At 30.5% G+C, this 25,711-nt stretch overlaps 4 protein-coding genes across 10 annotated transcripts; 2 read left to right on the top strand and 2 right to left on the bottom strand.

Moving 5' to 3' along the window:
* The first annotated feature begins 644 nt into the window (after positions 1-644).
* LOC122569695 (lipid droplet-associated hydrolase) lies at positions 645-3,410 on the top strand. Of its 3 annotated transcripts, XM_043731134.1 has the most exons (5): positions 645-854; positions 1,262-1,581; positions 1,649-1,840; positions 1,917-2,253; positions 3,277-3,410. In XM_043731134.1, the coding sequence occupies exons 2-5, from the start codon at positions 1,273-1,275 to the stop codon at positions 3,297-3,299; spliced, it is 861 nt and encodes a 286-aa protein (XP_043587069.1). In that variant the 5' UTR covers positions 645-854; positions 1,262-1,272; the 3' UTR covers positions 3,300-3,410. The 3 variants fall into 3 exon arrangements, with proteins under 3 accessions (XP_043587069.1, XP_043587066.1, XP_043587067.1); XM_043731131.1 differs by lacking the exon at positions 3,277-3,410 and having other exon boundaries at positions 647-854; positions 1,917-3,039; XM_043731132.1 differs by lacking the exons at positions 645-854; positions 3,277-3,410 and adding an exon at positions 855-991 and having other exon boundaries at positions 1,917-3,039.
* On the top strand, positions 3,392-11,010 carry LOC122569696. Of its 3 annotated transcripts, none has more exons than XM_043731136.1 (6): positions 3,392-3,431; positions 3,514-3,624; positions 5,501-5,660; positions 7,807-7,931; positions 10,240-10,341; positions 10,590-11,010. In XM_043731136.1, the coding sequence occupies exons 2-6, from the start codon at positions 3,567-3,569 to the stop codon at positions 10,676-10,678; spliced, it is 534 nt and encodes a 177-aa protein (XP_043587071.1). In that variant the 5' UTR covers positions 3,392-3,431; positions 3,514-3,566; the 3' UTR covers positions 10,679-11,010. The 3 variants fall into 3 exon arrangements, with proteins under 3 accessions (XP_043587071.1, XP_043587070.1, XP_043587072.1); XM_043731135.1 differs by having other exon boundaries at positions 3,392-3,443; XM_043731137.1 differs by lacking the exon at positions 3,392-3,431 and having other exon boundaries at positions 3,487-3,624; positions 10,243-10,341.
* Positions 11,011-11,691: 681 nt separating this feature from the next.
* On the bottom strand, positions 11,692-19,754 carry LOC122569694 (guanine nucleotide exchange factor subunit Rich). 3 transcript variants are annotated; one of them, XM_043731130.1, is made up of 17 exons: positions 19,278-19,754; positions 18,811-18,918; positions 18,585-18,740; positions 18,199-18,513; positions 18,047-18,138; positions 17,704-17,977; positions 17,445-17,597; positions 17,164-17,364; positions 16,710-17,073; positions 16,431-16,636; positions 16,024-16,365; positions 15,472-15,961; positions 15,107-15,401; positions 14,532-15,007; positions 14,080-14,440; positions 13,865-13,998; positions 11,692-13,789 (listed from the first exon to the last, which is right to left on the bottom strand). In XM_043731130.1, the coding sequence occupies exons 1-17, from the start codon at positions 19,410-19,412 to the stop codon at positions 13,671-13,673; spliced, it is 4,221 nt and encodes a 1,406-aa protein (XP_043587065.1). In that variant the 5' UTR covers positions 19,413-19,754; the 3' UTR covers positions 11,692-13,670. The 3 variants fall into 3 exon arrangements, with proteins under 3 accessions (XP_043587065.1, XP_043587064.1, XP_043587063.1); XM_043731129.1 differs by having other exon boundaries at positions 11,692-13,998; positions 19,278-19,452; positions 19,529-19,753; XM_043731128.1 differs by having other exon boundaries at positions 11,692-13,998; positions 19,278-19,753.
* A 444-nt stretch (positions 19,755-20,198) lies between these two features.
* LOC122569692 (la-related protein 6) lies at positions 20,199-24,428 on the bottom strand. Its single transcript, XM_043731127.1, has 4 exons — positions 23,823-24,428; positions 22,953-23,744; positions 22,458-22,782; positions 20,199-21,740 (listed from the first exon to the last, which is right to left on the bottom strand). The coding sequence occupies exons 2-4, from the start codon at positions 23,712-23,714 to the stop codon at positions 21,184-21,186; spliced, it is 1,644 nt and encodes a 547-aa protein (XP_043587062.1). The 5' UTR covers positions 23,715-23,744; positions 23,823-24,428; the 3' UTR covers positions 20,199-21,183.
* Positions 24,429-25,711: the final 1,283 nt, after the last annotated feature.

The following is a 25,711-nucleotide window of genomic DNA, read 5'->3' as shown; positions in this document are numbered from 1 at the left end:
TTTACCACAAATTTCAGAAGACTAGTTGTAGAATGAGAATGTGATTACATATTTTCATAGCATCTACAGGTATGTGTCGAATTCTGGTCCAAATACCATAGTAAAAACCGAAACGAACTTATGGGATGACTTAATATATAAAATAATTATACCTTCTGTTTTAGTGATTGATCCTAATTATATTTTGACCATCTAATTCCTATTGTCAGTTATTACTTTTACAACAGAATGTGTGTAAATACACACATAATGAATATCCGAATAAGATCGTATTAAAAATTAAAATTTGATCAATATAATTTTATTGTATACGCTACCGTAAAATATAATTATTATTTTTTATTTATTTATTATTTATTTATTATTATTTAGTCCGTGCCTTTCGGCTTTGGACAAAGTTTCGGTTTTACATCTCTTACACTTATTTTACTCCTTATGTATCTATATAATTATTATAAAAATGTAAAAGAATTCATACTTCTAAACGTGTAAAAATAATTACAAAGTTTCATAAAATTATATACAAAATCACAAAAAAAAAATTTTTTTTGCTGAATATAAAACATCTGGAATAGAACTGAGGTTTTCGTATTTTGGACTTTATAGTTTGTTCAACTGAGCTTCTTCGATGATAAGCTATATATATAGTTTCATTTCAATATCATATTCAATGCATGCATATGTACAATATAAAATATCACCAAAATTGTATTTCGATAATTATGTATTAATGTTAAAGATATAGCTTCTTAAAATTGTAATTTACTTATACTTATCATAAAAGTACAGAAATCTGTTACTGGAGAATGAAATGTCATTAATTGATTAAGAAGAACACAAAATTCGAAGAAAAGGTTAGTGTGACATCAACAAAGTCTTGCTTCTTGAAACTTGTTAGGTTAAATTTATCTAATTATCAGTCATCTATCAATTATTAATATATCTAGATTCTTAAATAGAAATAGCCTTTATACCTGATCCGTTACTACAGGTATGTTAACCCAACATTTTTATTTAATTTGTGTCTAAAAAGATTAATATTAGGTTTTGTTCTATTAGAACAAAATGAATCATACGTAATTCAATAAGATAATGTAAAACAAAACATGTTATACATCTATTATAAAAATATAATAAAACGAAAAAAACTTTTAGGACAACCAAATATAATGCATAGCAATTAAATATATTTCGCAATAAATTTGATAGATACTAATAAAGAATTAGAAACATATTATATATATTAAAAATCTTATTATAGCGAAAAACAATATGCAACGTGCTATGTTACGAATAAATGGCATACCAACTCAAGTAATTACAGAAGGTCGTTGGGTAGAAGAGGGCCTTGCAGAGTATGGTAAGAAAGACATAGTACTTGTTATTACAGGTAACCCTGGCATTGCAGAATTTTATGAGGGATTTATAAAAACTATAAAATCAAGACTTCCTACTGAAGTACCCGTTTGGGTGGTTGGAAATGCTGGTCATGTACAACCACCGAACAATTTGGCAATTACTATGCCAAGTAATTCAACTTGGAACGAACATTATAGTTTAATGGCACAATTAGAGCACAAGGTATTTTTATTTACTAAATTTTATTGCTCTGTGGAGGAAACTTTAAATCATCATAATTTAATTACAGAAAGATTTCATAAAAAAATATGTACCAGAAGATGCAAGATTGCATCTTATTGGACATTCAATAGGCAGTTGGATGATATTAAATATACTAAAAGATGATATCATTGCTAAAAAAATAACTAAATGTTATCTATTATTTCCAACCATAGAACATTTAGCTACAACCACTAATGGATGGATATTCACTAAAATTGTAAGTTCTTTCATTATCAAAATATTATTTTACATAGTAGCATATAGAATGTCAATTAAAAAGTAACTTTTTCCAGATATCACGCATTGCATTCTTTCTCATTTTTTTTGCTTGGATTTTTCAATGTCTTCCACATGTTTTACAAATCTTTTTTATCAGTATAATAGCACCATTAAAAGGAATTCCTTCAAAATACAATAACGCAGTACATCAATTGCTAAATCCTCATGTTATAGAAAGGATAATTAAAATGGCGAAGGAAGAAATGGAAATAGTAAAAGAACGAGATGACGACATAATTTCAAAATATGCAGATAAATTATGGTTTTATTATGGTAATTGTGATCATTGGACACCAGTTAAATATTATGAAGATTTGAAATCTAAACATTCTGATCTCAATGCAGAACTATGTAAGCATGGTTATCATCATTCCTTTGTTTTGCAATATGATAAAGAAATGGGAAAGCTTGTTGCCGATGTAATTAATGATAACATATTGTAATCTTAAGAAAGAAAAATGACAATTAATCTCTTTGTCATATTTTTAAAACATATATTTAGTTGATAATTAATAATTCATATTATTTTAAAGCTTTTATTAATATCTTAGTAGTTAAATAATTGTTTAATGCTACTTAAAACTTCTCACATAAAAAACATTGGTGCAATATGTTTACATTCAACCTTATTAAAATCATAACTCTGTGATTTGAAATCCAAATTTTAAATGTTTTTACATGAAAAACATGAGTATAGGGAGCACCATGTTATTCAATTCATGCTTAATGTCACTAAGTGTTTCATCATGTACTAGCTTATTAGCAGTAACTTGTGAGAGATATTGTATTATATGTAAACATATTGACAGTATATTAGATGATCAATTAAATTTGGCTCTTTTATGAATTTCAAAATTGATCATGGATTTTTCCATTTATGAAGTTATCTTCAAGAATTTTGGTTTTATGTATGTTATATGTGTGTCTTTTAATTTAATTTTATTGTTATTTATTATATCTAAATCGCGCGCGTGTGTGGCGCGTGTATTGGTGAATACAATTCAAAATAAAATACTAATATTTTAAAATTTTGCATGTTGTGCGATTTCAAAATCACAAAATTAGTACGTTCTGTACTGAAACAATGAAGCCTTATTTACTTTATATGTTAAGAAATAAATATGTTATTATACGGTATTACATATGTTTTATTTAAATAAAAATGATCTTTTCCTAAGATGTACGAAAATTTTTCTGGATGATTGTAAGTTAGTGTAAAACTATATACATAATAGAAAGGATTAATACTGATGTAAAATAAGAAATGTACATCGTTTAACTTACAAAATTAAATCATAATCTAAATTCAAATATAATTTAATATACGCATAATGTTAATATAATTTGATATTCAAACAAGTACTTTATGACTAGTGACAAATCAAAGTTACCGCTAAAAGCGTGACTAAATGGTCGGCTTTCTTCGGCAATATTCGACTGACGCAAGGGATGAGGCTGACATCTTTTGAGTCATACCAACATTCGACACTATATTTAACAGTCTGCAACTTGCAGCATTCCGTTACATAGTAGGGAGAAGAGTTTGTACATTACGTTTGTTTATTAATTGTATAGTTAACAGGTATCTCAATCTCAGTGTGTTATTTTTAGGGTCAATCTTGTTGAAGCCATAATTCTGTGATTTGAAATTCAAGTTGCTTAAAATGTCGCGTGTTACTACTTTATTGCTGCTTATTTGCATCAACGCGGGGTTATCTTATGGTAAGTGTGAGACTTCAGAGTACTGAATCTGTTCTTCTAGTAACAGAGTGGTATCAATATAAAAGTAATCTGTTAAAATTAGATACGTACGACAATAACTGATTCACTATGATTATTAACTATTAGAAATCCAGAGTATTACACTCAAACTCGGTGTAATCCATCTGAAATCAAGATAAAAATCTTGCCCCTTGATTTTGCCTTATGTATATATGTATACAGTAGATAATAATGGATATCGTCAGCAAATACATTTTTTATACTTACAACCTTTTGTAGCTGATTTCTAAGAAAGAAATACATTATTGATTTTAAAAGATTTATATTTAATATGTGACAACATAGATTAGTGTATATATATTTACAGTACCTTAAGCTTTAAATTACGACATCTATAGATTCTAGGCATCAAATATTATAAGAAATGAAAAATTTTTCTGTATTATATATTATATAAAAATATTAATATTGTTCATTTTACGTTTTTATGACTACTATTTGAATGGTCTTTTCTTCGTATATTTTGACAAATATATCAATTCTTTCTTCGATTATATAGTATTAAATAATTAACAAACCTAATTACATTTTATTCTTTCTCAATTACTTACTTTACGTAGTTTTATGTAAAATCAACATTCGTACATTAATACATATGCAGTTACCTCTGTGAATAATTAACTATATCGTTCAACATCTCTGTTTGTTATTATAATGACATTCAAAGAGGAAAAAATAGTCATATAAAAATACAAAAAACTTAGAATTTTGTGGGTAACTTAAGATTCTCTGATGGACGCTCAAAGAAATTGATTAGGCCGTAATCTATTATAAGTAAACATTTTTTAACTACTTTCGTTTTCAGAATAAGAAGTTTCATTGTTTAAAAATATAGCTTACATTGCCATTAACTAATCTACATTAGCAACTTATCTTTCCATTAATGCCATCTTAATCAACATTGTTTGTATATATTTTAATTTTATCACCAAAATAAGTGGGTTTGTATTAAAATTACGTAAAATTATATTGTTAAAAACAATTTGAAAGAATTGCATAAGTACGTAATATATCAACAAACTTAATAAAAAATAAGTTTATAGCCTGTTTTAATGATTTTAATAATCTAATGGTTATTCATAGAATATTTCAGCAATCTTTTTTCTTCAAATTTACTTTTAATTCGATAAATAATTTGAAAATCAATTTATAATTTATAATAATAGCGATCACGATCATCGATTTGTATGAAGCATGCACTCGAATTATAGTTTCATATTTTTTACTTAGTCGATATTTTTCTTTATCTTATTATTTTAATTTGAAAGTTTGGTTTATCTGAATCGTTGAAATATAAGACCGGAAGCTGACGCTATCAGCGACAGCTATTTCATTTATCTACATATATGTAAATATAAGATGAAGCTATTAAATTGACTATAGTTAATTTAATCAACTGAAATTTTTATCATGTAGTTAATTATAATTTCTGTGATTATAAATATGGAATAGATGTATAATTCTTTAATTATATGATGAATTAATAACAATATATATATTAAATGGAAGTATTTATAGGAATTAGGAATGTTTTTTATTTAACCAAAATTAAACATAGAATACACAAATAATGATATTAAAAACTGCGTCGAGTATGTAAATAATGCATATTTGGCATAAAAGGAACGTTCCAAAACAAAAAATATAATAATATTTTCTCATAATTTTTCAATATTATTTAATTACATTTTTTGTATAAATTCTAGCATACTCGATAATATTTTAGTTATTATTTATTCATACGTTATATACGTATTATATATATACGTATGTATGTATATTTATTAATTTCCCCAAACGAAATTAATTGTTTTAGGAATGGAGTGCACGTTCGGGAACAAAAACTTCATATCACGAGCAATCAATTCATGCCCAGGATTGCTTGATCCTATGGAAAAATCTTATTGTTGCTATGATATTTCTAGTGAAAGAACTTATTGCTGTGATGCCATGGAATTTAGTTTGCGATCGTCATGGTAAAAGAATTAACATTAATATTTTTATTTATGTAGTCTTTTTGTAATTTTGTTTATGCTTTTGTTATCGTTTGTGCATAAAATAGGAACATCTAAATATCCGTTACTAATGATCGTATGAAAAAACTCTAGAAGTCAAAAATATACTGTTTAGACTGACACATGTAATGGTAATGGTGACATTTTTTAATGAAATTTCAAGGTCATCATTTTTTTTTTAACGGAACCATATATTTTCCACCTCAATATTCTCTATAAAAAAGATATTAATCTGTTTGTCGAAAAACAATTACTTCAACAAATATTTTGACTTTAATTTTGTTAAATTGAGTGTATGAAAGACAAGGAAAAATGCGAAGCGATATTCTTGTGTTTATGTTGTCTGAGGAGTTTTTTCACACAATAATAGATATAAATAAGACATATTTAAATGATCCCATTTAATTGAGTCATCCACCATACAATGTAAAGCGTAGAGGAAGTATAGTCCATTCTGATAACTTGAAATTGAACTGATATTTTAATAATGATATTGATGACGGCACACGTTATTTTGACCACCTACTCAACTTTTACTTCCACTCATAGATATGATAACCACTTGAAAAAAATTTATCATTTACTGAATAGCAGCGAGGTAAGGTAAAACGTACGGATTGGTTCTGCAACCACGTTCGTTATAGCATTTATTCTTTGAAGTATATATTGAAACATATATACTTAGGAGTGATTCATCTCAGGCTCACAGTTAAAAGCAAAGTTATCATTAGTACAACGGTTTAAACAGCGGAAAAATATAACATAAATTAAGAAATAAGTGATAAAAATAATATCAAATTTATTTATTTAGTAGAAATCATAAATTGTTCATCATAAAATGATTGACAATCATGTTTAGCAGCTTTCCTTTGCCTATGTTATCTTTCCAAAAACAGATCTCGTCCGTTGACTATGACATACGATACTTGTTTATCGTGGACCACGTTAGTTTATAATGTTATTCACGAGTGCTTATACTGTTTAGTTATCTTCTATGCGATAGATATTACTAAACGAGAGAAAGGAAAGTTTAAGCAGATTCGCATCGTCAATATCATCGTCTTTACCATCGTAACAAAGGCGGGATAAAAAAATCGGTGAAGCGAATTACGTTGAGCAGATATTTATTCGTATTCGTTGTAACATCTTTGTATACTACGCTCTACAGCAGTCTGATATTAGTTATAACAATTGTTCACTGTAGCATTCGTTCATTATAGCATATCTTACTATAGCATGTAATACATACATATATGCATACATGTATGCTCTAGCATAGCTAAGTTCAGTTCCTTTCTTATCTTTCTGTATATTTACAAATTAAAACGTGAGACGTATAAACGCATTCCATACAAACGTATATATATATATAATATGATTATATCGGTATATGAACTTCACCCAGACTTAACTGAAACTTAATCCACTATAGTAAATTTGTTACTAAAGTAAAGATATCAAAAATATCTTCAGGTTTATAACTACCTATTCTATTACAATATATTGCTCTTTCTATTACTATTATTACTATTACCTATCTTTGGATCCCTCATTCCTGTCCCCTCGTGTCTCCCCCTTCTTATCCTCTAGATATCCTAATTATTCTATTATTTCTTTGTAACTCGGTCCCTCTACTATTTTTTCCAGTCTCACGCTTCTGCCCTCCATTACTCTGCATTTATCCACCCAATGTTCTAAACTCTTTTCTATAACACAACATACATTTCCTCTGTTCTTCCTTCAACCAGTATCTATTAACTTCTTCCACACTTCTGCATTTAAATAATTTATTATTACAGGTTTATCAAATCAAGTGAAAATGTTTTTGCATTTTATTATTTTAACTTAATTCATATAAGTTAGTTCATAATATCTATACGTGATAATATTTATATTTAAAAAATGCGCATATTTTCTATAAAATAGTGCCTCTGTAACACGTCTATTAGTGTGTTAATTTATGTATTAAATAAACTGTTACTAAAACGGTTGAAATAATATTAAAATTAAATAATAATATAATAATTTAAAGTGTCCATTACAATTCACTATATACATAAAATGATTTAACTTTGCTTGATTTTGTTTCATGAATTCTTCTTTATAGGATAGTGCTGGTAGTGATTATCATATTAGCCGTTGGGTTTACAATGATAGTATTCTGCATATCATGCCTATGCTGTAGTTGCTGCCCGTGGTATCGCAGACGTCATCGAGGAACAGTTTATGGAAGTAAGAATCTTTTTGTATAATATTCGCGTTTTAAAAATATTATTCTATATCATTAGACAAAAATTTTCATAACAATCGTCAATTTAATTTTGTTATTTTTCCTTTTTACTATTCTTCTTTTTATGATATAAAAATTGGTCTAAGCATTTTCAACTAAACAGATATTTAATTAAAGCAGTTGAAAATATTATAACTATTACCATATATACAATATATAGACCACTTTTTATATTATTTTATATACTCAATTTTTATAATATATCATATCTCATGGAAATATCAATTTATTGATTTTATTTCTTTTTTATGTTGCTTCTTAAACATGTACATATAAATAATATTATTTAATTAAATAAGTAATCTATTACCTAATTTTTAATTCGTATTAAGTACTTATTTGTAGAGACAGTCAAAACGAATATTAAAAAAGAAACAGTTTATTTACTTATAAAATAGATTTGCAGGGAAAGTAATAGCTAATTTCGTCCTGTAATTGTTTTTAGGGCCACCTATGATCTGAATCCATTTCATCACATCTTCCAATCTCCTGACATTACATATAATATTTCCTATAAGTATATATCGAACTACACATGTTTTTTAAATGTTTTGACTTCGCTTTCTATTTGTATATTCTTAACGCATTGAACTTATGTGCTTATAAACTTTTTTTAACGTATACATAGATGCGTGATTTTGAAAACTATGTAACGCTCAGTACTTCAAGAACAGTACTTTAATCGCAATATGGTACAGTTTTGTTAAAGAAACAATTCTAGAAATATCCTAATGACAAATCACAGTGTTCAGCTTACATTGTTAGAAACAATGTTAGAAAATTATTTATTACTTGACAATATAATGCGCTTAATATTACTACATTGTCAAGTATAACAACTACATATACTTATTCAACGTTATGAATGACAATTATGTTGGCAAGACTTTCACGCGTTTGCCTTGAACTCTTTGCATGCCAAAAAAAATTCTACGACCTTGAATTTTTAGGTAATCAAAGAGTGATCAAACATTCCATGATTAGCTTTTTTTTTTATACAAAAAGTGTGATATTTTTTTTGCTTTTTTTATATCTATGTTATGTAACAAATATATCAATAATATAAGGCGTTTGTAAAATTAAATAAACAGGCGCGAGTCGTGTTTATTTAATGAAAACTAATACACGTATAACGATGTTTATTATATTTTACATTTATTTTAAAGATTCGATCTTATAGATATATGCACTGAAATATAGTACATATTTACTTGTTAAATGCCGTATTGAAACCGTTATGCAAGTATAAAGTTTATCCATATATCTGCAAATTGCAAGATTTTACTTTTGCCAGATTACACAGCGAAACAGTTGACTTCCATTCTTAGTACATAATATCTATTTTTATACGCGATTTTATACTGACATACACAAAGTATTGTGATAATACTTGTGACCCACTTTTTGTTTATATGTACTTCAATGACTAATGACAGAAAGCTATTGAATTTTGTAGAAAAATGTAAACTTATGATATATAACTAACATATAGATAAGTGCTTTTTATTGTAACATTATATAATAAATATCTTTGTGATCTTTCAATGTGAGCAAACATTTTCTTCCCACTGTCACATTAAGAATGATAAAGTATAATATTTCAAAACAACCATGTTACTAAGGTATGTATTGTAAAATATAGGTCACCTAAATTGCCTAACGATTACCGTTAATATAAAAATAAAATGTAAATATTAATTTATTTTTAAATCGGTTTCCATAAAGCATGTTGAGAGATAAGCTTTAAAAAGATATTAATGCAAGGAAAGATAAACAGTATTATTAACAATACTTCAATTACTTGGAATATTTTTCTCTCGTCATCTTTTCTGAAATCGTTTTTGAAACTTCGTTGTTGGTTTGGAATGCATAATTTGTAGAAAATTCGAAAAATAAAATAATATCTTTTACTACGGAATAATATATAATTTTACTTTTATACGATAAATATGAAAATTGCAATATGATTTTCTTATATCAATCGCGAAAAGTATAATTGTTCATAAAAAAATTAAATAAAGACTTGTAGATAATAAAAATTTTTCAAAATATATGTTTTTTAAACAACTTATTTAAGCATTTCACATACGACACAAGTGATAAAGTAGAAACAAAAATTGACACATGCATAACAGATTTTCAAACTGGTATCTTTTAACTTAACTCCTATATATTCAAACATTCGTCTACTGTCTCTATAAATAAAATATTCTCCAGAATTAAATTTACTTTACGGGAATTTTGTTCCAGAAGTACAGATACCTAGTATGGTACATGTAATTCAATCACCCACGAGTATTCCACAACCAACTCCACACTATATAAACACTGCGTATCCTACGAATTCAGCAGGTGATTATTAAATACATATGTATAAAATAAAAAAAGTAGCGATAGTATCTATATATATATTTTTGCACAAAAATTTTAATTAACTTATTTTAGACACAATTTACGAAAATTAAAGATGAACTTTTTAATATTTATTTTACTCAGTATTAAATATTAATTAGTGTTGTGTTTTACAAGAATATATAAATTTACCTATTCTTTTACTATTATAAAATTTAAATAATAAAATTTAAATTGCCTCTTTCTAGGAATATCACAACCACCGATTTATTCTGAAGTTATTTATGAAAAACAAGCACCTTATAATCCAAATTATATGTCTTCAACGCAACAGTAACGTCGAATAATGTTTGAGGAAGTCCCATCACAAACCGTGTATTTTCGAAATGGATGCTTGTAACATGATTTTTCGTTTACAAGTGTTACTCGTCTTCCCCTTCCAAGACACTAAAGACGCAGTGAAGTTCCGAGTTTTCACTAATCTTCCTTAATCCTAAAGAGTGAAGGAATGGGGTACTCGTACAATTATTACATTTAAATTACTGCGATATTTCAGTTGAACACAGGAAATATCAATATCAGTATTTATTTAGGATATGCGACTTTTTGGACGATTTTACAAGAATGTGTCCAAATGGACAATTCAATAAATTATGAACTTTTTATTTATACGTAGCCATTCATTAACAATGTGAACTCGGTGCCATATCAATTCTATGAAACTAATATTTTTTTTATATTTAAAAGACTACTGATAGTTACATAACTCCAAATAGTCAATTTATAAGGAAATTAATATACTGAATTAATATGAACAATGTATTATTAAAGCTCAAATGAATTTGAAATATTATAGATACCTTTAAACTGATGTAAAACAAAAAAATATTGTACGTATTTGGATTCATATTTTTATAGAAGTTTCTGATATTTTTTTACATATTATTTATAGGTATATCTTATTGATTATCTTTATATATTACGATTGAATCCTAATTTAGATTTTTTAAAATATTATTCGCTATATAATTACAAATATCTAAATATTAAAAAATATATGTTAAAGTGTACTACTATGTTTAGTTAATTATAGACACTACTATCACAATGTATAATTTGAAAATAAAATGTTCGATTATTTATTTCGTGTTTAAAATCATTTCCTTTGTTTCTAAAATATATAATTGTAAATAATATAATGTTTTCGTACAATACGTATATATATTGTAGAGCATCATATACATATGTATATTGTACGTGTTGCTTGTATTTTATATTAACATTTTATCATTTTGGAATAAATATAGAAATTAATTCTTATATTGGTAAGCTAAAAAGAAACCACATGACTTATGGGAAAATATATATTTCTGAATATCTATGTTACAATATGTATATATATATTTATTTATTTATATATTATATATATATATAAATAACTTACTATGTATTAATGTTTCACAGTTTTTCTTTCTACAAATTATGTAAGATAATTTTTTAATATGAGATAAAATCGAATATTCATTGCTAAATCCATAGAAATTGAGATTTATTAGTGACTAGTGTCTAATTAAAAGAGAACTGCACATTTTGGTTATTAACTTAATATATTTGCTTCTGTATATAAAAAAAGCAGTATTAAATATATTTGTATTACATATAGAAACTGTGAAACAATGGAGCTATCGTATTTGAGTTTAAATATAAGTTTTCTTTATCAATTGACCATTTCCCCATATTAATTAAATTTACATTCTGTCATAAATACTTATAAATAATTTTGATTATTGTTTTTGACTGTGTATAATAACCTATTCTCCTCGATGCTAAAATTTCGGAAGTAATACATAAAATTAATATTTTCCAGAATCAAAAATAAAACTTAGCAAATATAAATAAGATTAAAAAATTAATTTTAGTAAATACTAGCCATATGTAGTATAAATAAAACAATGAGTCTCTTCTCTTCATAGGTAAAACATAAAGTAACCTTGCATATTAGTTTGCTTTCATTAGTTTAGCAAGACATTCAATTATAGTTTTTAATGATATTACTTTTATATTTTTAATCTACACTATTAAAACTTCTACTTCCAAATAAAATATTACAAATTATAATTTCAAAAATTGTTTATACAACATAAATGCGTCTTTCTCATTCTTATAAATCATCTCATTCATAAAATCCATTTTACGAGTATTAGTGTTCCCTTTAAGCATACAAATAATTTTGACATATTATCAGTAACCAATAAAATTATGTAACCTATAATTTTTTAAAAAAGAAATATATGTCATTAACTATTACTATAAACTAAAAAGTTTGTTATACGATTACAACTCTTTAAATATTGATCATTTTATCTTCTATCATCCAGCATATTAGCTCTTAATAAAAAAACCAATGTCTATAGCAATATCAATCATGCAGTTATTGACATTAAATTTATATAATTACATAGTTAATTTCATCACACAAAATTCAATTTTCTACCTGTATGAAAGAAATTTAGATCATAGGACGGTCATGTTATTTTATCAACTATCGCTCAAATAAAATTATATTTTGTCAGTATTAGATTTTATAACTTTATAACTAAGTATGTAACTTATATTGGTAACTTATATTGAAATAGATTGAATTAGTGCAAATTATTTTTTCACAATATAGTTAAAATTCAGTCAGTGTAATGTTCCAATGTATAAAATATTAGAGTCCATTATTTTCGTTTGTCTCATATCTAAATCTACAATCTACTAACATCAATTACATTCATATAAATATTTATTATTTCTGTATATTGTCTACGAAGAAAGGAAGAAATAGTATCAGTCATATTTTGCTGTATCTCCGAACTCTATTGTTTCTTATTAAATGTTATTTGAATAGCCCTAAAAATATTTCAACAGTACTTTTTTCTATGATATTAGTAACATATTTACAGACATAAAAATGTTTATAAAATGACAAATATTAATTCTGTAACATCTTTTCTTACATATTAAAATTTTCGGAGATATTGTATACATAATTATCATACAATAGTTATTTAATTACGACGAAAGTTGTTAAAGTCCTTTTTTTGTATAATGCACGTATAATTTACTGGTTAAATTTTGGGGTTTAATGCTCATTGTATTTATATTGTACATTATTTTAAGAAAAATTTTAGTACAAAAAAGTAATCTGACAAATTCTTACTTCAAATTCTTATCATATTTAACCACATTCCATAGAAAGCTGAAAAATTCTGGAAAATCTTTGTATCTACTTACCAATGCTAGAATATATATATAACACAATACATTTGAAAGAAGACACCTTTGCTTTAGGAGATCACACATGTAGATTGTGAAGTAGCATTTTCCATATTATTGAGGTTACTATAACTACCTCGAAAATTTACATCTTCCACTTTTAGCGATAATTCATGTGATCGGTCTTCATCTAACGGAGCAGTTGCTGAAGTATGACTAATAGATGAATGGCGAGATCGAGATAAAGTTCCTCGTTGATTACTACCTGCTGATGGAGCTGGGCTAGGAGAAGGACTCTCTGGTATTTGCTCTTGTTCTTGTTGTTGTTTTGTTACAATTAGTCTATTTAGCAAAGAAATCTGACCTTGGATACCTGACATGAAAGGTTTATATCCTAAACTGAAATGCAAATTTAATTTTTTCTATAATTTTTTAAACTACTTTTGTTTTAAACACACATGTTGTTGATATAATACATACCATTCAGAATGAGACCATTTCGTTAATGTAAGAAGACCGTCTCTTAAATTAATTACAGAATCAAATGTTTGCATAGGAGCATGTGCTGCTCTGATAGTTCTAGCCATAGCAGGTGCATCACGTAAAACAGTTGCTAATACTGCAGCCCATCCTAAGCAACCACCTTCCAAAAATAATTGTAAAAGATATCTAAGTTGCACTTCTGCACGACTTATTGGTGCACAAAGTGAAGCGTTATGAACTTCCGTTTGTTCTACCGGATCTGCTGAAACCCAACATACTGTTCCCACTCCAGTTCCAACAATTGATTCGGTATCATCTCTCCAAATAGTACTGCTATCACTAAGAACGCTATTAGCATCTATAAAACGGAAACAAAATTTATTTTTGTTTAATTTAAAGTAATGATTTTAAATTTTGATTAAATTTATGTAATAAGATGATGCAAATACCATGTAACATGTTAGCTGTTAACTTAGTTTCAGTAGCAGGAAATTGTGTTTCTAAACTTGCAACAGGAGATATTAATGTAGTATAAGGTGGTCTTCCACTTGGTAAACTAGTATAACCACTATCAGGCAAATCAACAACAAAACTGGAATTTAGCGGTTGTTCATCTTCTGGACTTTCTAGACTGACCGATCTTATAGAACGTAGAGAGGTAAGGCTAGATCTTCGAAACTTTTGTAAAGTTGGAAGAGATAGCACGGGATAAGCAAATGAAAAATCTTCATGCACTGCTTTTAACGTTAAAACGTAATCATCTATTTTCGCTGCTCTATCGCGTTCTCTGGCAAACCATGTAACTAAATGAAAATCTAATCGTGCAGCAAATCTGCCTAAATCTGCGAGCCGCTTTGCTGAAAGTAATCGACGGGCATGACGTTGTAGGATTACGTCAATGAAAAATTCTTCGGCTGAACCTTCTCTAAAAAGTAATAAATACTTTATTTTAGTACTGTCTGCATATTTTAACAGCTTTGACCAAAATCTATTTTAGAATTTAATTTCAATAATTAAAACATACTTGCTATCAGCCTTTTCAGTTTTAGGAGTGCTTGTAGGTACAGACTTTTTTCGTCTCATAACGACGTTTCTAGTCTTTTCAAGCATTGAAGAAGGAGCTATATCTTTGGCTACTGAGTCAGATTGTACTTTAGGCGTTATAGTAGTACTGTAACTTCGACTTCTTGAAACTTGCATAGTTCCTAATACTAAAGATAAGTCATCTTCATGAGGTGAGAGCGGCGGAGTTTGAGGAGGTCCACCTAATTTTGATGTTCCGCCCCAAGATGTTCTTGGTGATTCCACGTCGTTCGGATCTTATAAAAAGAAAAACAAACATATAAAAATAATAAAAGCAGTATAAGCACAACAAATTTTTTATGTTACCAATCGCTCTAAGGAAGCGAACAAGATCTTTTGACAGCTCCCATCTTCCTTGTTCCAGAGCAGCATCCAATAATAAAGTAGCATGTTGCCGACTAACGGTTGAAGGTTCTAGGTTTTGTAAAATTATTAAATAGCTAGCAGCAGTATCAAGCTGTTGACGTTGTAAACAATCTTGCAATAATTTCTTAGGTGGCCCAGCAACAGAAAATAAATAAGGCCATAGTGCTATTTCAGTCTTTCTAGCGCATTGTACAACTGCTCTAGCCCATACTCCTGGAAATTCACGGATGAATTCCACCACAGAAGGCAGTTGAGCATCTGGGATTGGTTCTTTACTAGTTGCTTCTTCTTCCAGTACCTCATGAAGTAAAAGCTCTAGTGAATGTGGAAAGTATGGCAGTCCAGAGCACGAACGAGCAATTTCCCAAGCATGATATCCTAAATTGCGGTGAATAAGTTGTCGCAATATTTGATGGAGATAGACTTGACTCTACAATTAAAATGACGACAATTTTTAACTAGAAGGGAGCATTCCAACGATATTATACTTACTGTAAGTTCTAATAGACTGAATGGCAACGAAAATGGGGAGTTAGTATCCGAAGTAAAAAGTACTGTGTCATTTTCTGCACCCAATAAAATGGCATCCTCAAATAATATAGCCAATGGATAAATACGTAAATGGAAAGGTAACATTATTCTCTTGCTCATAAAAGTATGCGTTTTTTCTTGATGATTTCTTGGGAATAATGGAAGCCAAACACGCATTCCATGAGCACCGCAAAATAACCATAGAGCTTCTGTTAAATGAGGTTTATCTCTTCTTGATCTCCATGGTACCCAAACATTTTCTACATAAGAAGCTAATACTGTTGGAGCACTACACGTAAATAGCTGTAAAATATAATAAAATTAGAAGAAAATCCTTTATATTAAGTACCGAAATATTATTCACATACAACTTCTGGAGTATCAGTACAGTGTTCCCGTTGAACCATAAGAAGACGCCCAGATACGTTCAACAGAAGACTTTCAGGATGTGGATGACTCCCAGCAGTTTCTGCACGTATAGTGGTTAAAGTGGCACTTACAACACAAGCAGGATGAACACAAAGTCCACTGATATCTACAGTTTGCAATCTCGTTAATTCTATACTTCCTGCATCTAAAACAATAACGTTTTAAAACAATTTCCTTATCATTCATAATGTTATTTTCCCTTGTTTATTCTTACTTACCACTATTGCTTTCTATTACCATGTCATAAATGCTAATTTGTGCATTAGCACAAAACGTTAAGAGCCTGTCTTTTAATGTATTGAGCAGTAATACCTGTGATGGCATTCTAACAGTTCTAACGTAATTATTATCCAAACGTGTATCACGTGGATATATTCTAACTTCGTCTTTATCATCTAATATTGAATAACTACTGGCTATCAAGAAACCTCGATGCCATAATAACCCTCCGGTTACAATAAAATCTCGCTCTTGTGTTTCATTACCAAAAAGTTTCCATTTACGTGAAGGTAAAGAATAATGAGCTAGTCCTGTGCGTCCAGCCACAGCTATACTCATACCTTCATTATCAATAGCAGTATACTACAAAAAATATACATTTAATAATATATACATAGTGTGTCACTGTATAAAAATTTTGGCAATCTACGTATAACATGTGGAACTATATACCCTTATTGGCCAATTGGCACCACTGTATGCAATAGGAATAGGAACAACTAGCCATTGCTTACAACCTGCAAGTGTCTGTGTTATGGAATCATTAGGAATTTCACTACCAATGTGAAAAGTTGAAATATTTGTGGAAACTCCACCACCAAGATTTAAATATAATCTATCTTCGCCTTGTAAATACAAATGTCCATGATGACCCTATATAAAAATTCATTGTTATTCATCAATGTTACTAATAAAAGATAGAAATTATAGAAATACGTGTTTTGGATATGTACCATACAAGGATTAATAGTTAGAGGACTTTTTACAAAATCTAACTGTATTAAAGAACATTTTAAATTAGCTTCTTCAATTCCATTTTCTTCAACCAAAGAAGGAGTTGGAGACTCTCTTAACATCCAAAGCTGATAGCCTTCGGCAGACCATTCCTAATATATATATATATAAAATCAAGTTAAATAAAATGTATTTAAATAATACCAAGAACTAATATTATAAAATCATATATACTTATATAGTAGTTAATTTACTAACCATTGTGTGGATATGTAAAGGATTATCATGTGTTAAATCTACTCTTAAACCATAATCCCATTTTAAACTACAAAGTAGCAGAGCTCCAAATGTACTCCATATTGCTAGGCCACCACCTTCCCAAGCTAGTGCAATGGCACAACTATCAGGAGTCCACCTTAAACATCTTACACGGCCTGGTCTTCCTGGATAATCTTTTGAGGATAAACTTAATGTATGTGACATTTCTAAACTTCCTGTGGTTTCATCAACATAGTACACTACACCTTCAGAACTAATAAAATATACATTATAAATTACATAAATTGATTTTAAAAGACGAAAATTTGTAAAGAAAGCATACTTTTGCCTTCCAATTGCAATAAGACGATATTTATGATTTACAGCTGCACAGGTAGCATCGTCAACATCCCTAGCCCAAATTCCTTGTACTTGCTAAAAAAATAATACTATTGTAAATTATTTGTCTACATATATCAACAATAATTAACATACATTAGGATCAAATTTTAATGACTGTGCTGTGAGAAATGCTGCTTTGCCAGTGTTTAATACAATTGCAAATCCACCAACTAAAGGAGAATATTCAATATCGGTGACAAACACATTGTTCTCAGTAAGTGGTATAGCTACAGTAGATATTTGTTGATCTACACTAAATGGTATTCTTCTTAGGTCAAGAGAATAATCTCGATTTACTGTACCATCCCACTTGTGACGTATTACATGACTTGTTTTTGTAGCTACCATAAGCTCATCACGTATGCAAACTAAAGAACTGATTCCACCATCTATCCAGGCTGATTTTTCCTAAATAATAAAAGTTTTTCTTATAAATTATTTAATCTACGAATGAAAAATATATTTGTATATTTACTTACAAATGTCAAAACTAAAGAAGGGATAACTTCTTTAATAAAAAGTTCAGCACTATCCCTTTTTAAGCTTGTAACCGGAGAGTCTCTTTGTTCGTAGAGACCCCTTCCCTCTGGACTGGTATCTTGCAAACGATAAAATAAAAGGTAACTGTCTGATGTCTAAAAACAAATTAACAGTATAAGATCCTTCCTTGCGATAAAATTTAATTTGTTACACAATTTTTCATACCGCAATAACCACCATACTGGAGTCTGGCCTCCATTGTACCAAAATATTGTCACCGTGTTTCTTTAAAGAATCTGTAGTTCGTCTGATAAACACAATGGGCACACATGGCTATATGAAAAATTAATATTTTATAATAAATTATACAGTTGTACTAGCAGTACATGTCTTTTACAACATTATTTAAGAAGAAACTGTCAATAAACATACAAAATAAATGAGAGATATAAATAACAAACATACGTACAGATGAAATTATAATAAACATAAACTATTATACAACAATTATATCAAAATATTTCAATATAAATGAAATACAATTGCTAAGTATAAATATTATTTATTACAAATACAATTCATAAATAAAGAAAGATGCTTTTCATATTTGATATTATGCATTATAGAGGACTATGATTTTATTTTTTAGGACATTTATAATAAAATTGCAATACTACATTTATAATACATGCCTTACAATACCAGATGGTAAGAGTATCCGTCGTTAAGACAGCAAAAAGTATTTTATCCCTATTGCAAACAACCGCAGTTATTTTTTCGGGTTCTGTAGTATTTAGAACCCGTGGCCATCCAATAGGAAAAAACATGATTTAGCCTTAGGATTGTTCCCTTTTTACGTTCACATTCCTGTTATGTTTAAGTCGTCTTTTGGTTTCATTCTTTGCCTCGAAGAATCTGACAAGTAAACACGTTCTAACCTCACCATTTTATACGAAGCACACATACTAGGTTTCTCATTTCTCATGTAACGAAGCGAAGTGAAAATTTTTGAGATCCACGTAGCCTAAAGCTTACAAGTATGAAAACTCATTATTCGCACTAATCTAAATGGCGATGTCATCTCATTTACAATCCCTGTGTTATGTGTAATCTCTATTTTAGATACACATTTGAGCGCATACGTGTTTCTCATGTGATTTGTATACAATAATTAACATAAATGTATATAAGCAAAAAAAGTGAACGGCGTAACTTAGCTATACATATATACATATATATATGTTTAAATAAAAAAAAAATTAGTATTTTGCACATAACAAATCAAATTATTCGAAAATATATGATCTAAAACAATATAAATTGAAATATACAATATGCGTATACTTGTATATATATATTTGAAAATAGTTAAATAATTTAATTTTTTAAAATCCAACATAAATTAAGAATAATTATATAGAAAGATCCTCGTTTTATTGTAAAAGGTTTTAATTATTCCGTTACTAATTTGTATTTGTATGATATTGTATATACATATATATATATGTTATATGCACGATACTTACCAAAATTTGGTTCCAAACTAATATTTAGAAAAATAATGTTTTAAATCTTTTTTTAAATATATAAGAATGTCTAAAATGAAGAACAAATAAAATAATTATTAATTTATTTATAGATTCAATATGAGTACGATATAGAGTGATCGAAATCTGATACAAAACTGGTACAACTGAAAAATTGTTGTACCAATATATTTGTTCTAGAATGTTTACACAATTAACATTTATCATGAATATTCTTATAATACTCTTAAATAATCAGATTCAGATGCATTGCTGATTGAGTATCACGAACAGTATAAGAACGCGTCTGTCTAGCACATGTATATTCTACTTACTCACGGTATCGAAGTCTGTACATTATTCGTCAATATCACAGAACCTCAGATCGAACATTTTTATGTAAGGCTTCATACAACTTTCACGTATCCTTACAATAAAATCGACGCTTATCACAAATAACATTATTGTTGTAATACTATTATTTACATATTTTCTAGGCACAAACCTCTTATCAATAATATAATATGTAATCCAGACAAATAGAGTTCACATAAATATCTTTAAACATACTCATTTTCGGCGGTTATAGGCAGCCCTTATAAGAGTTCGAAATCATTTCGTAAGATGGAATGGAATCATGAATTTCAAAGAGGGCATTAAATCTTTCATACATATATAAGATGTAGATCGCTTTAAATGACAATTTTTGTTAAAACTCTCTAATGCTATATCAAAAACAATACATATATGAAAAATATGCAATCCGTCTATAAATGCAAATAATGTCATCCAGTAATATATATACAACTAACAAAATACATTAAACCATGGTAAATACACTTGTACATTAACCAACGTATTTGTACATCATCAATTACTTTACTTAATTTCAAGTAAACGACTGATTGTACTCCAGAGATCTCTTGTATAAAAGTCGTTAAAAAACATATACGTGTATATCTCTTGTTTAATCTATTGGAAAACACAGAGTTGGTCATTCAAGAAAGAGCAAGAAACAACGAATATATGTAACGGTCTATCTACGATAGAAATTCTCGAGAGTAATTGACGTCTAACAGGTGGGTTCCATTGGCGGCGGCATGGCGTTCATTTTAGGTAGTCGGCCAAATCCACGCGTTCCATCTGGTCCAGACGGCATTCTCGTCACATTCTCTGGAAGATGAGTCAACGCGATACCACTGTTGCTTCTGGACCGACAATAGCTACCCTGTTCAGAACCGGAAGAACATAGAGACAGCCTCCTGGAACCTGCGTCAAAGGCTGAATCTCGGCTGCAGGCGGACAATCTTCTCAAAAATGGCCCGTAATCCGCGGACCCGCGGCGACTAGAATGATAACAAACACCACTGCACTCGGAGCCGGAACTCGAACAACAAGAGAAACGCCGATTCTCTTGATAATAGTAACTCGGCGGGAAAACTGGGTGACAGTAACCGGTCTCAGAACCGGAAGAACAAGCGGAGTAACGTCTGCCGAAACTTCCGGTTTCGGAACCGGAGCCTGAACCGGAACAGGAAGACAAGCGACGCAGAATGAAACCGTTCTCTGAACCAGAGACAGAACAAGCGGACAACCGACGAGATAACCATGCATCCGGTGATGGGGGTCCTGCAACAATAGCGTTATAGGGTGAATTTTAAAAGATACAGAGGAAGAGAATAATTTTTTTTAACCCTTAAGCAGTGAAACTGTTTGATGACCGAATATATATGATATTAGAAAAATTATGCAAAATATAGACAATCTCAAATAATAATCGATAAGGGATAGGACAGCAGGACTGTAAATTCGTTCATCAAATATTAAAATATTTTACTTTTGCTTAACTCTTACCTGACTTGCAGGAAAGTGTTAAGATATATAGGATTCGAATTACTTAGCTCAGAAATATAACAATAAGGGTTTGATTTATTTTACATTGACTTCTGTTAATAAGCGAAAATAATATATTTTTTATATGGAAGAAATTTGAAGGAATGCACTGAAACATTTTGCTAATGATGCAGATAGCTGATGCAGGAATTTGATGAATCATTTTCTGTGCTTAAAACCAAGTAACCGTTCGTGATCAGTTTCTTATTAATAAATTTGGATACAATTAATATTTTTCCTTCGTAATTGTGTGTAATGCTTTAAAAACAAAAAAGTACATCTATAAAGTTATCTTCCTCCCTTTAAAATATCGAATAAGGTGAAAAATATACGAAACAAATAATCTATACTAAAGTAAGAGTGATGTGTATTAGGTATAAGAATTCAAATTACGAGAGCCTCGAAAACTTCTACATCGCAAGAAACAGCATAGCAAATAAGTAATTTCCAAACCTTGGAACGGATGGCCCGGATAAGCGTGATACATTGGGTAACCATGAATGGGTTTCTTATGTCTGGCTCTTCCATCTTCTGTCTCGGATCCGCTGGCGCAACTCGAGGAGTTGTAAGCTTCCTCTTTGGTCAATCTTGTCAGGGCACTTTTCTTTGCTGGTTGTTGTTTCCTCTTCTTGTCGCTGGATTGTTGCAGCTCAAACACCTTGGCATCGCCCAAGGTCATTTGTAAGGCGGTACGAGCGGACGCTGAATCCGTGAACTCGACCATGGCGCACTCCTCGCTCGATGCCAATTCTGGCCTTTTGGCGATTGCTTGTCGCACCTGATGATCGATAGATTAAACGATTGCTCCTATTAATTACGATTATCAAAGATTGTCTTTTCAAAGAAACGAATTTTATAAGTTTCTATCTCAATCATATTTCCTTCTTTCCCACTCTTTAAATCAACGTACTAACAATTAGGAGCGCGAAAGATAAAAAAAGATGTTACCTCAGCTGGTGCTGGATGCCCAGGTCGAAGTACTCTAATGAGAGCGATCTCTCCACACGGCCTGAAGATTTCAGCCACAGATTCGACCGACAACTTCTCTACCGGGAGTCTCGCGGCTAATATCGTCCTCGATGGGGTGGTTTGATCGAAAGGTGGCAAAGGATCGACTCTTCGTAGCTTGGTACCCTGTGGATTTACTTGAAGTTTCTTTGATTTTGCCAAAGCAGCTCCAACGACCCGCCAATCTCTGCTTAGATGCTTTACTCGCTTGAAACTCGAGATAAGCTTTAGAGATACGTATCCTTCCTTGTTCCTTTTCACGTGTTTCAGGAGAAAAGCATCCTTCACGATGTTTTCGTCCGAGAAGTAAAATTCCACTTGCGCGCATATCTTCTCGGCCAATTCGTCGCTTGGTGGAACAAAGTCATCTTGAGTGGTTGTACTTACTTCGATCGATGTTGACTGTTTCTGATCCTTTGGATCTCTAACGACATTTTCTTCCAAAGAATCTGCTCCCGAATCTGGATCGCAATTCTTCTGTTGCTCCATCGCATCGTTCACTTTTTTCTCATTGTCAGAACTTCCACTGTCTGATAAGTCGGCCTCTTCTCCTTTGGAGCCTCTTCGATCGAATGAAAGGCTCACGTCGCTGTCTACAGAGGAGATGCTTTCCCTCGTGTCGGATTTTTTCATCGGTGGTGGAGAAAACATCAAGCTGCCCACTTGATCCCTCGACTCTTGCTGAACATCCACCTCTTCCATATTTGCGTTTCGACCCTCGACGATGAATCCCTGGATATCCAAGAGTCCAGTTGATTATGTATACTGTATATTTGTCGAGTTAATCCATTAGAGAAACTGAATTACAACCTGTCCTTCGGAGAATATCTTCAGTCTCTCGATATCTCGTATTTCGATAACCGATCCTTCCAACAGTCAAACGAACATCACGCGTTTCATATTAGAGATAGAAATTCGTCGAATTTCGTTGATAACTCGTTTCTTATGATCGATCACACTCGAAGATAATTGAAACGAAGACGACCAAGTCAGATCGAAGAATCGAATATGTTCACGATTGATTTGCTTCCGAAGGAATTATATTTTCATGACTCGAAACTCGAGACGTTGGTGCTTGCCTCGATGAAAAATTCTGGCCAATGCCGGTGATCTCTTCCTTCCTGTCACGTTCGCCGATACCAAATTGAACCTGCGAAGACAGACCAGCGGGTCTATTAAACGAATCGATGGCACACTGACGATTCTTGGAGAGGGAAAGTATGGAGGACAAACGATTCTAAAGGAGGGGAGAGACTATGATAGCGCTAAAGGGACAATTACAAAAAGGGGGAGAAAATAGACTAAAAGAGACGATTTTCCCGCTCTCGTTGGGAACGCGTGCTCGTTCGCCTCGGAAGGGGAGGAAAGTGGGGGACTTGCGCGATTCGTGACAGTTCGGGGAAGAGTGGCCTTCCCGAAGGCGCGTCCACCTCTTTAAATACTTTCGCCCACAGGTCGCGCATGCGTGAATATTTGTCTCGCGACAAACCTACCCTGAGGTCGTGACCTTCCTAAATACCGGTCAAGAGTGAGGCTCCGGAAAGATAGAAATTACTTGGCGAAACCTTGGAAAAATAAAAATATAGACACCAGAAGGGTTGATGAGCGAGTTTGCCTGTTCTTTTATATACATGTTTATTTTAATCGAATCATTTACAAAATGTAAATACTTTTATATTCGGTCAGGACTTTTTGCTCGAGAAAAAGTCAGTTACGACTTTTCATTCAAGGTTGTAACGTTCCGCATAGAGGAGAAACGAGCAACGTATAAAAAATTATTCAAGGCCTGTAATACTTTACACGTGTAATATAACATGTAAAAGTTACGTCAAACATTGTTTCCAATCTTGTCTTGAAGACGAAATTTCCAACTTAAAGATATCATTAAAAATTGACTTAAAATCTCGCGCTGCTCCGAAGCATCGAAACAGATAACATTGATATTACATTTTATCATAAAAGAAAATTAAAAGTTTGATAGTAAGAGAAATGGTAAACGAACGCATCCAATTAGTCGGTCAAATTATTAACAACCAAATGCGTTAAATTAACAGTGTTACCGTTAATTACTTACCGTAAGAAGCACAGTTCCAATATTTTACACGTAAAAGTAAATACTGACACCGATGAGTAAGAAAGATTTCCATTCAAAATCGTTACGTTCAGTGGATTGCGTTTGGAAAAAACGTAAAACTAGAAGAGCGACGCGAACTCCTCGACTACTTGGACCTTGTCTGCGTCTGTCGCGGAAGCCGGGATGTCGAGACGACTGCTACAGGAAGGAAGGACTTCTTTATGGTGGTGGTGAACCTCGGTAACCTCGAAGAGACCCGGCGGGCTTATTCACAAACGCTTCGCATTGCATCCGGACGCTGCCAGCATAATAAGATATAGGTCAAGTGCGGCTGGTACCATGTATGGCTATACCTGTGGCGAGGAAGGACAAAGATATACGTAGGTTATCGTTGTCGAATCGAAAGGGTTCGTTCTATATCTTCGTCTTACCGCCTCTTTGTCTATTTCAGTATACCACCTGTCGTATATAAAACTTCTTAATCTCGCCTAAGATTAATACCTATGCGCAGAAAAACTCGATTAAATTTATTAGCGTATCATATCTAAACTGAGGATTTCTATGCGAATTCGCATTTCTACCGATATTAATAAAAAAGTTCAATTTGAATGAAAGCAAGTCTCTA

This window comes from Bombus pyrosoma, linkage group LG7 (assembly GCF_014825855.1).
Source record: "Bombus pyrosoma isolate SC7728 linkage group LG7, ASM1482585v1, whole genome shotgun sequence".
In the NCBI taxonomy this organism is placed as follows: Eukaryota; Metazoa; Arthropoda; class Insecta; order Hymenoptera; family Apidae; genus Bombus; species Bombus pyrosoma.
This window is presented reverse-complemented; position numbering and strand designations above follow the sequence as displayed.

Excerpts from the sequence above, each read along its gene's own strand:
- LOC122569692 (XM_043731127.1), bottom strand. The coding sequence starts at position 23,714 with ATGGAAGAGGTGGATGTTCAGCAAGAGTCGAGGGATCAAGTGGGCAGC. Across the intron at positions 22,783-22,952 it reads GGCATCCAGCACCAGCTGAG|GTGCGACAAGCAATCGCCAA; the intron begins GTAACATCTTTT and ends ATCGATCATCAG. Across the intron at positions 21,741-22,457 it reads TCCGGGCCATCCGTTCCAAG|GACCCCCATCACCGGATGCA; the intron begins GTTTGGAAATTA and ends CTATTGTTGCAG.
- LOC122569694 (XM_043731128.1), bottom strand. The coding sequence starts at position 19,412 with ATGTTTTTTCCTATTGGATGGCCACGGGTTCTAAATACTACAGAACCC. Across the intron at positions 17,978-18,046 it reads ATTGCAATTGGAAGGCAAAA|TTCTGAAGGTGTAGTGTACT; the intron begins GTATGCTTTCTT and ends ATATTTTATTAG. Across the intron at positions 16,637-16,709 it reads GGTAATAGAAAGCAATAGTG|ATGCAGGAAGTATAGAATTA; the intron begins GTAAGTAAGAAT and ends TTATTGTTTTAG.
- LOC122569696 (XM_043731136.1), top strand. The coding sequence starts at position 3,567 with ATGTCGCGTGTTACTACTTTATTGCTGCTTATTTGCATCAACGCGGGG. Across the intron at positions 5,661-7,806 it reads TTTAGTTTGCGATCGTCATG|GATAGTGCTGGTAGTGATTA; the intron begins GTAAAAGAATTA and ends TCTTCTTTATAG. Across the intron at positions 7,932-10,239 it reads TCGAGGAACAGTTTATGGAA|AAGTACAGATACCTAGTATG; the intron begins GTAAGAATCTTT and ends ATTTTGTTCCAG.
- LOC122569695 (XM_043731131.1), top strand. The coding sequence starts at position 1,273 with ATGCAACGTGCTATGTTACGAATAAATGGCATACCAACTCAAGTAATT. Across the intron at positions 1,582-1,648 it reads TGGCACAATTAGAGCACAAG|AAAGATTTCATAAAAAAATA; the intron begins GTATTTTTATTT and ends ATTTAATTACAG. Across the intron at positions 1,841-1,916 it reads GATGGATATTCACTAAAATT|ATATCACGCATTGCATTCTT; the intron begins GTAAGTTCTTTC and ends AACTTTTTCCAG.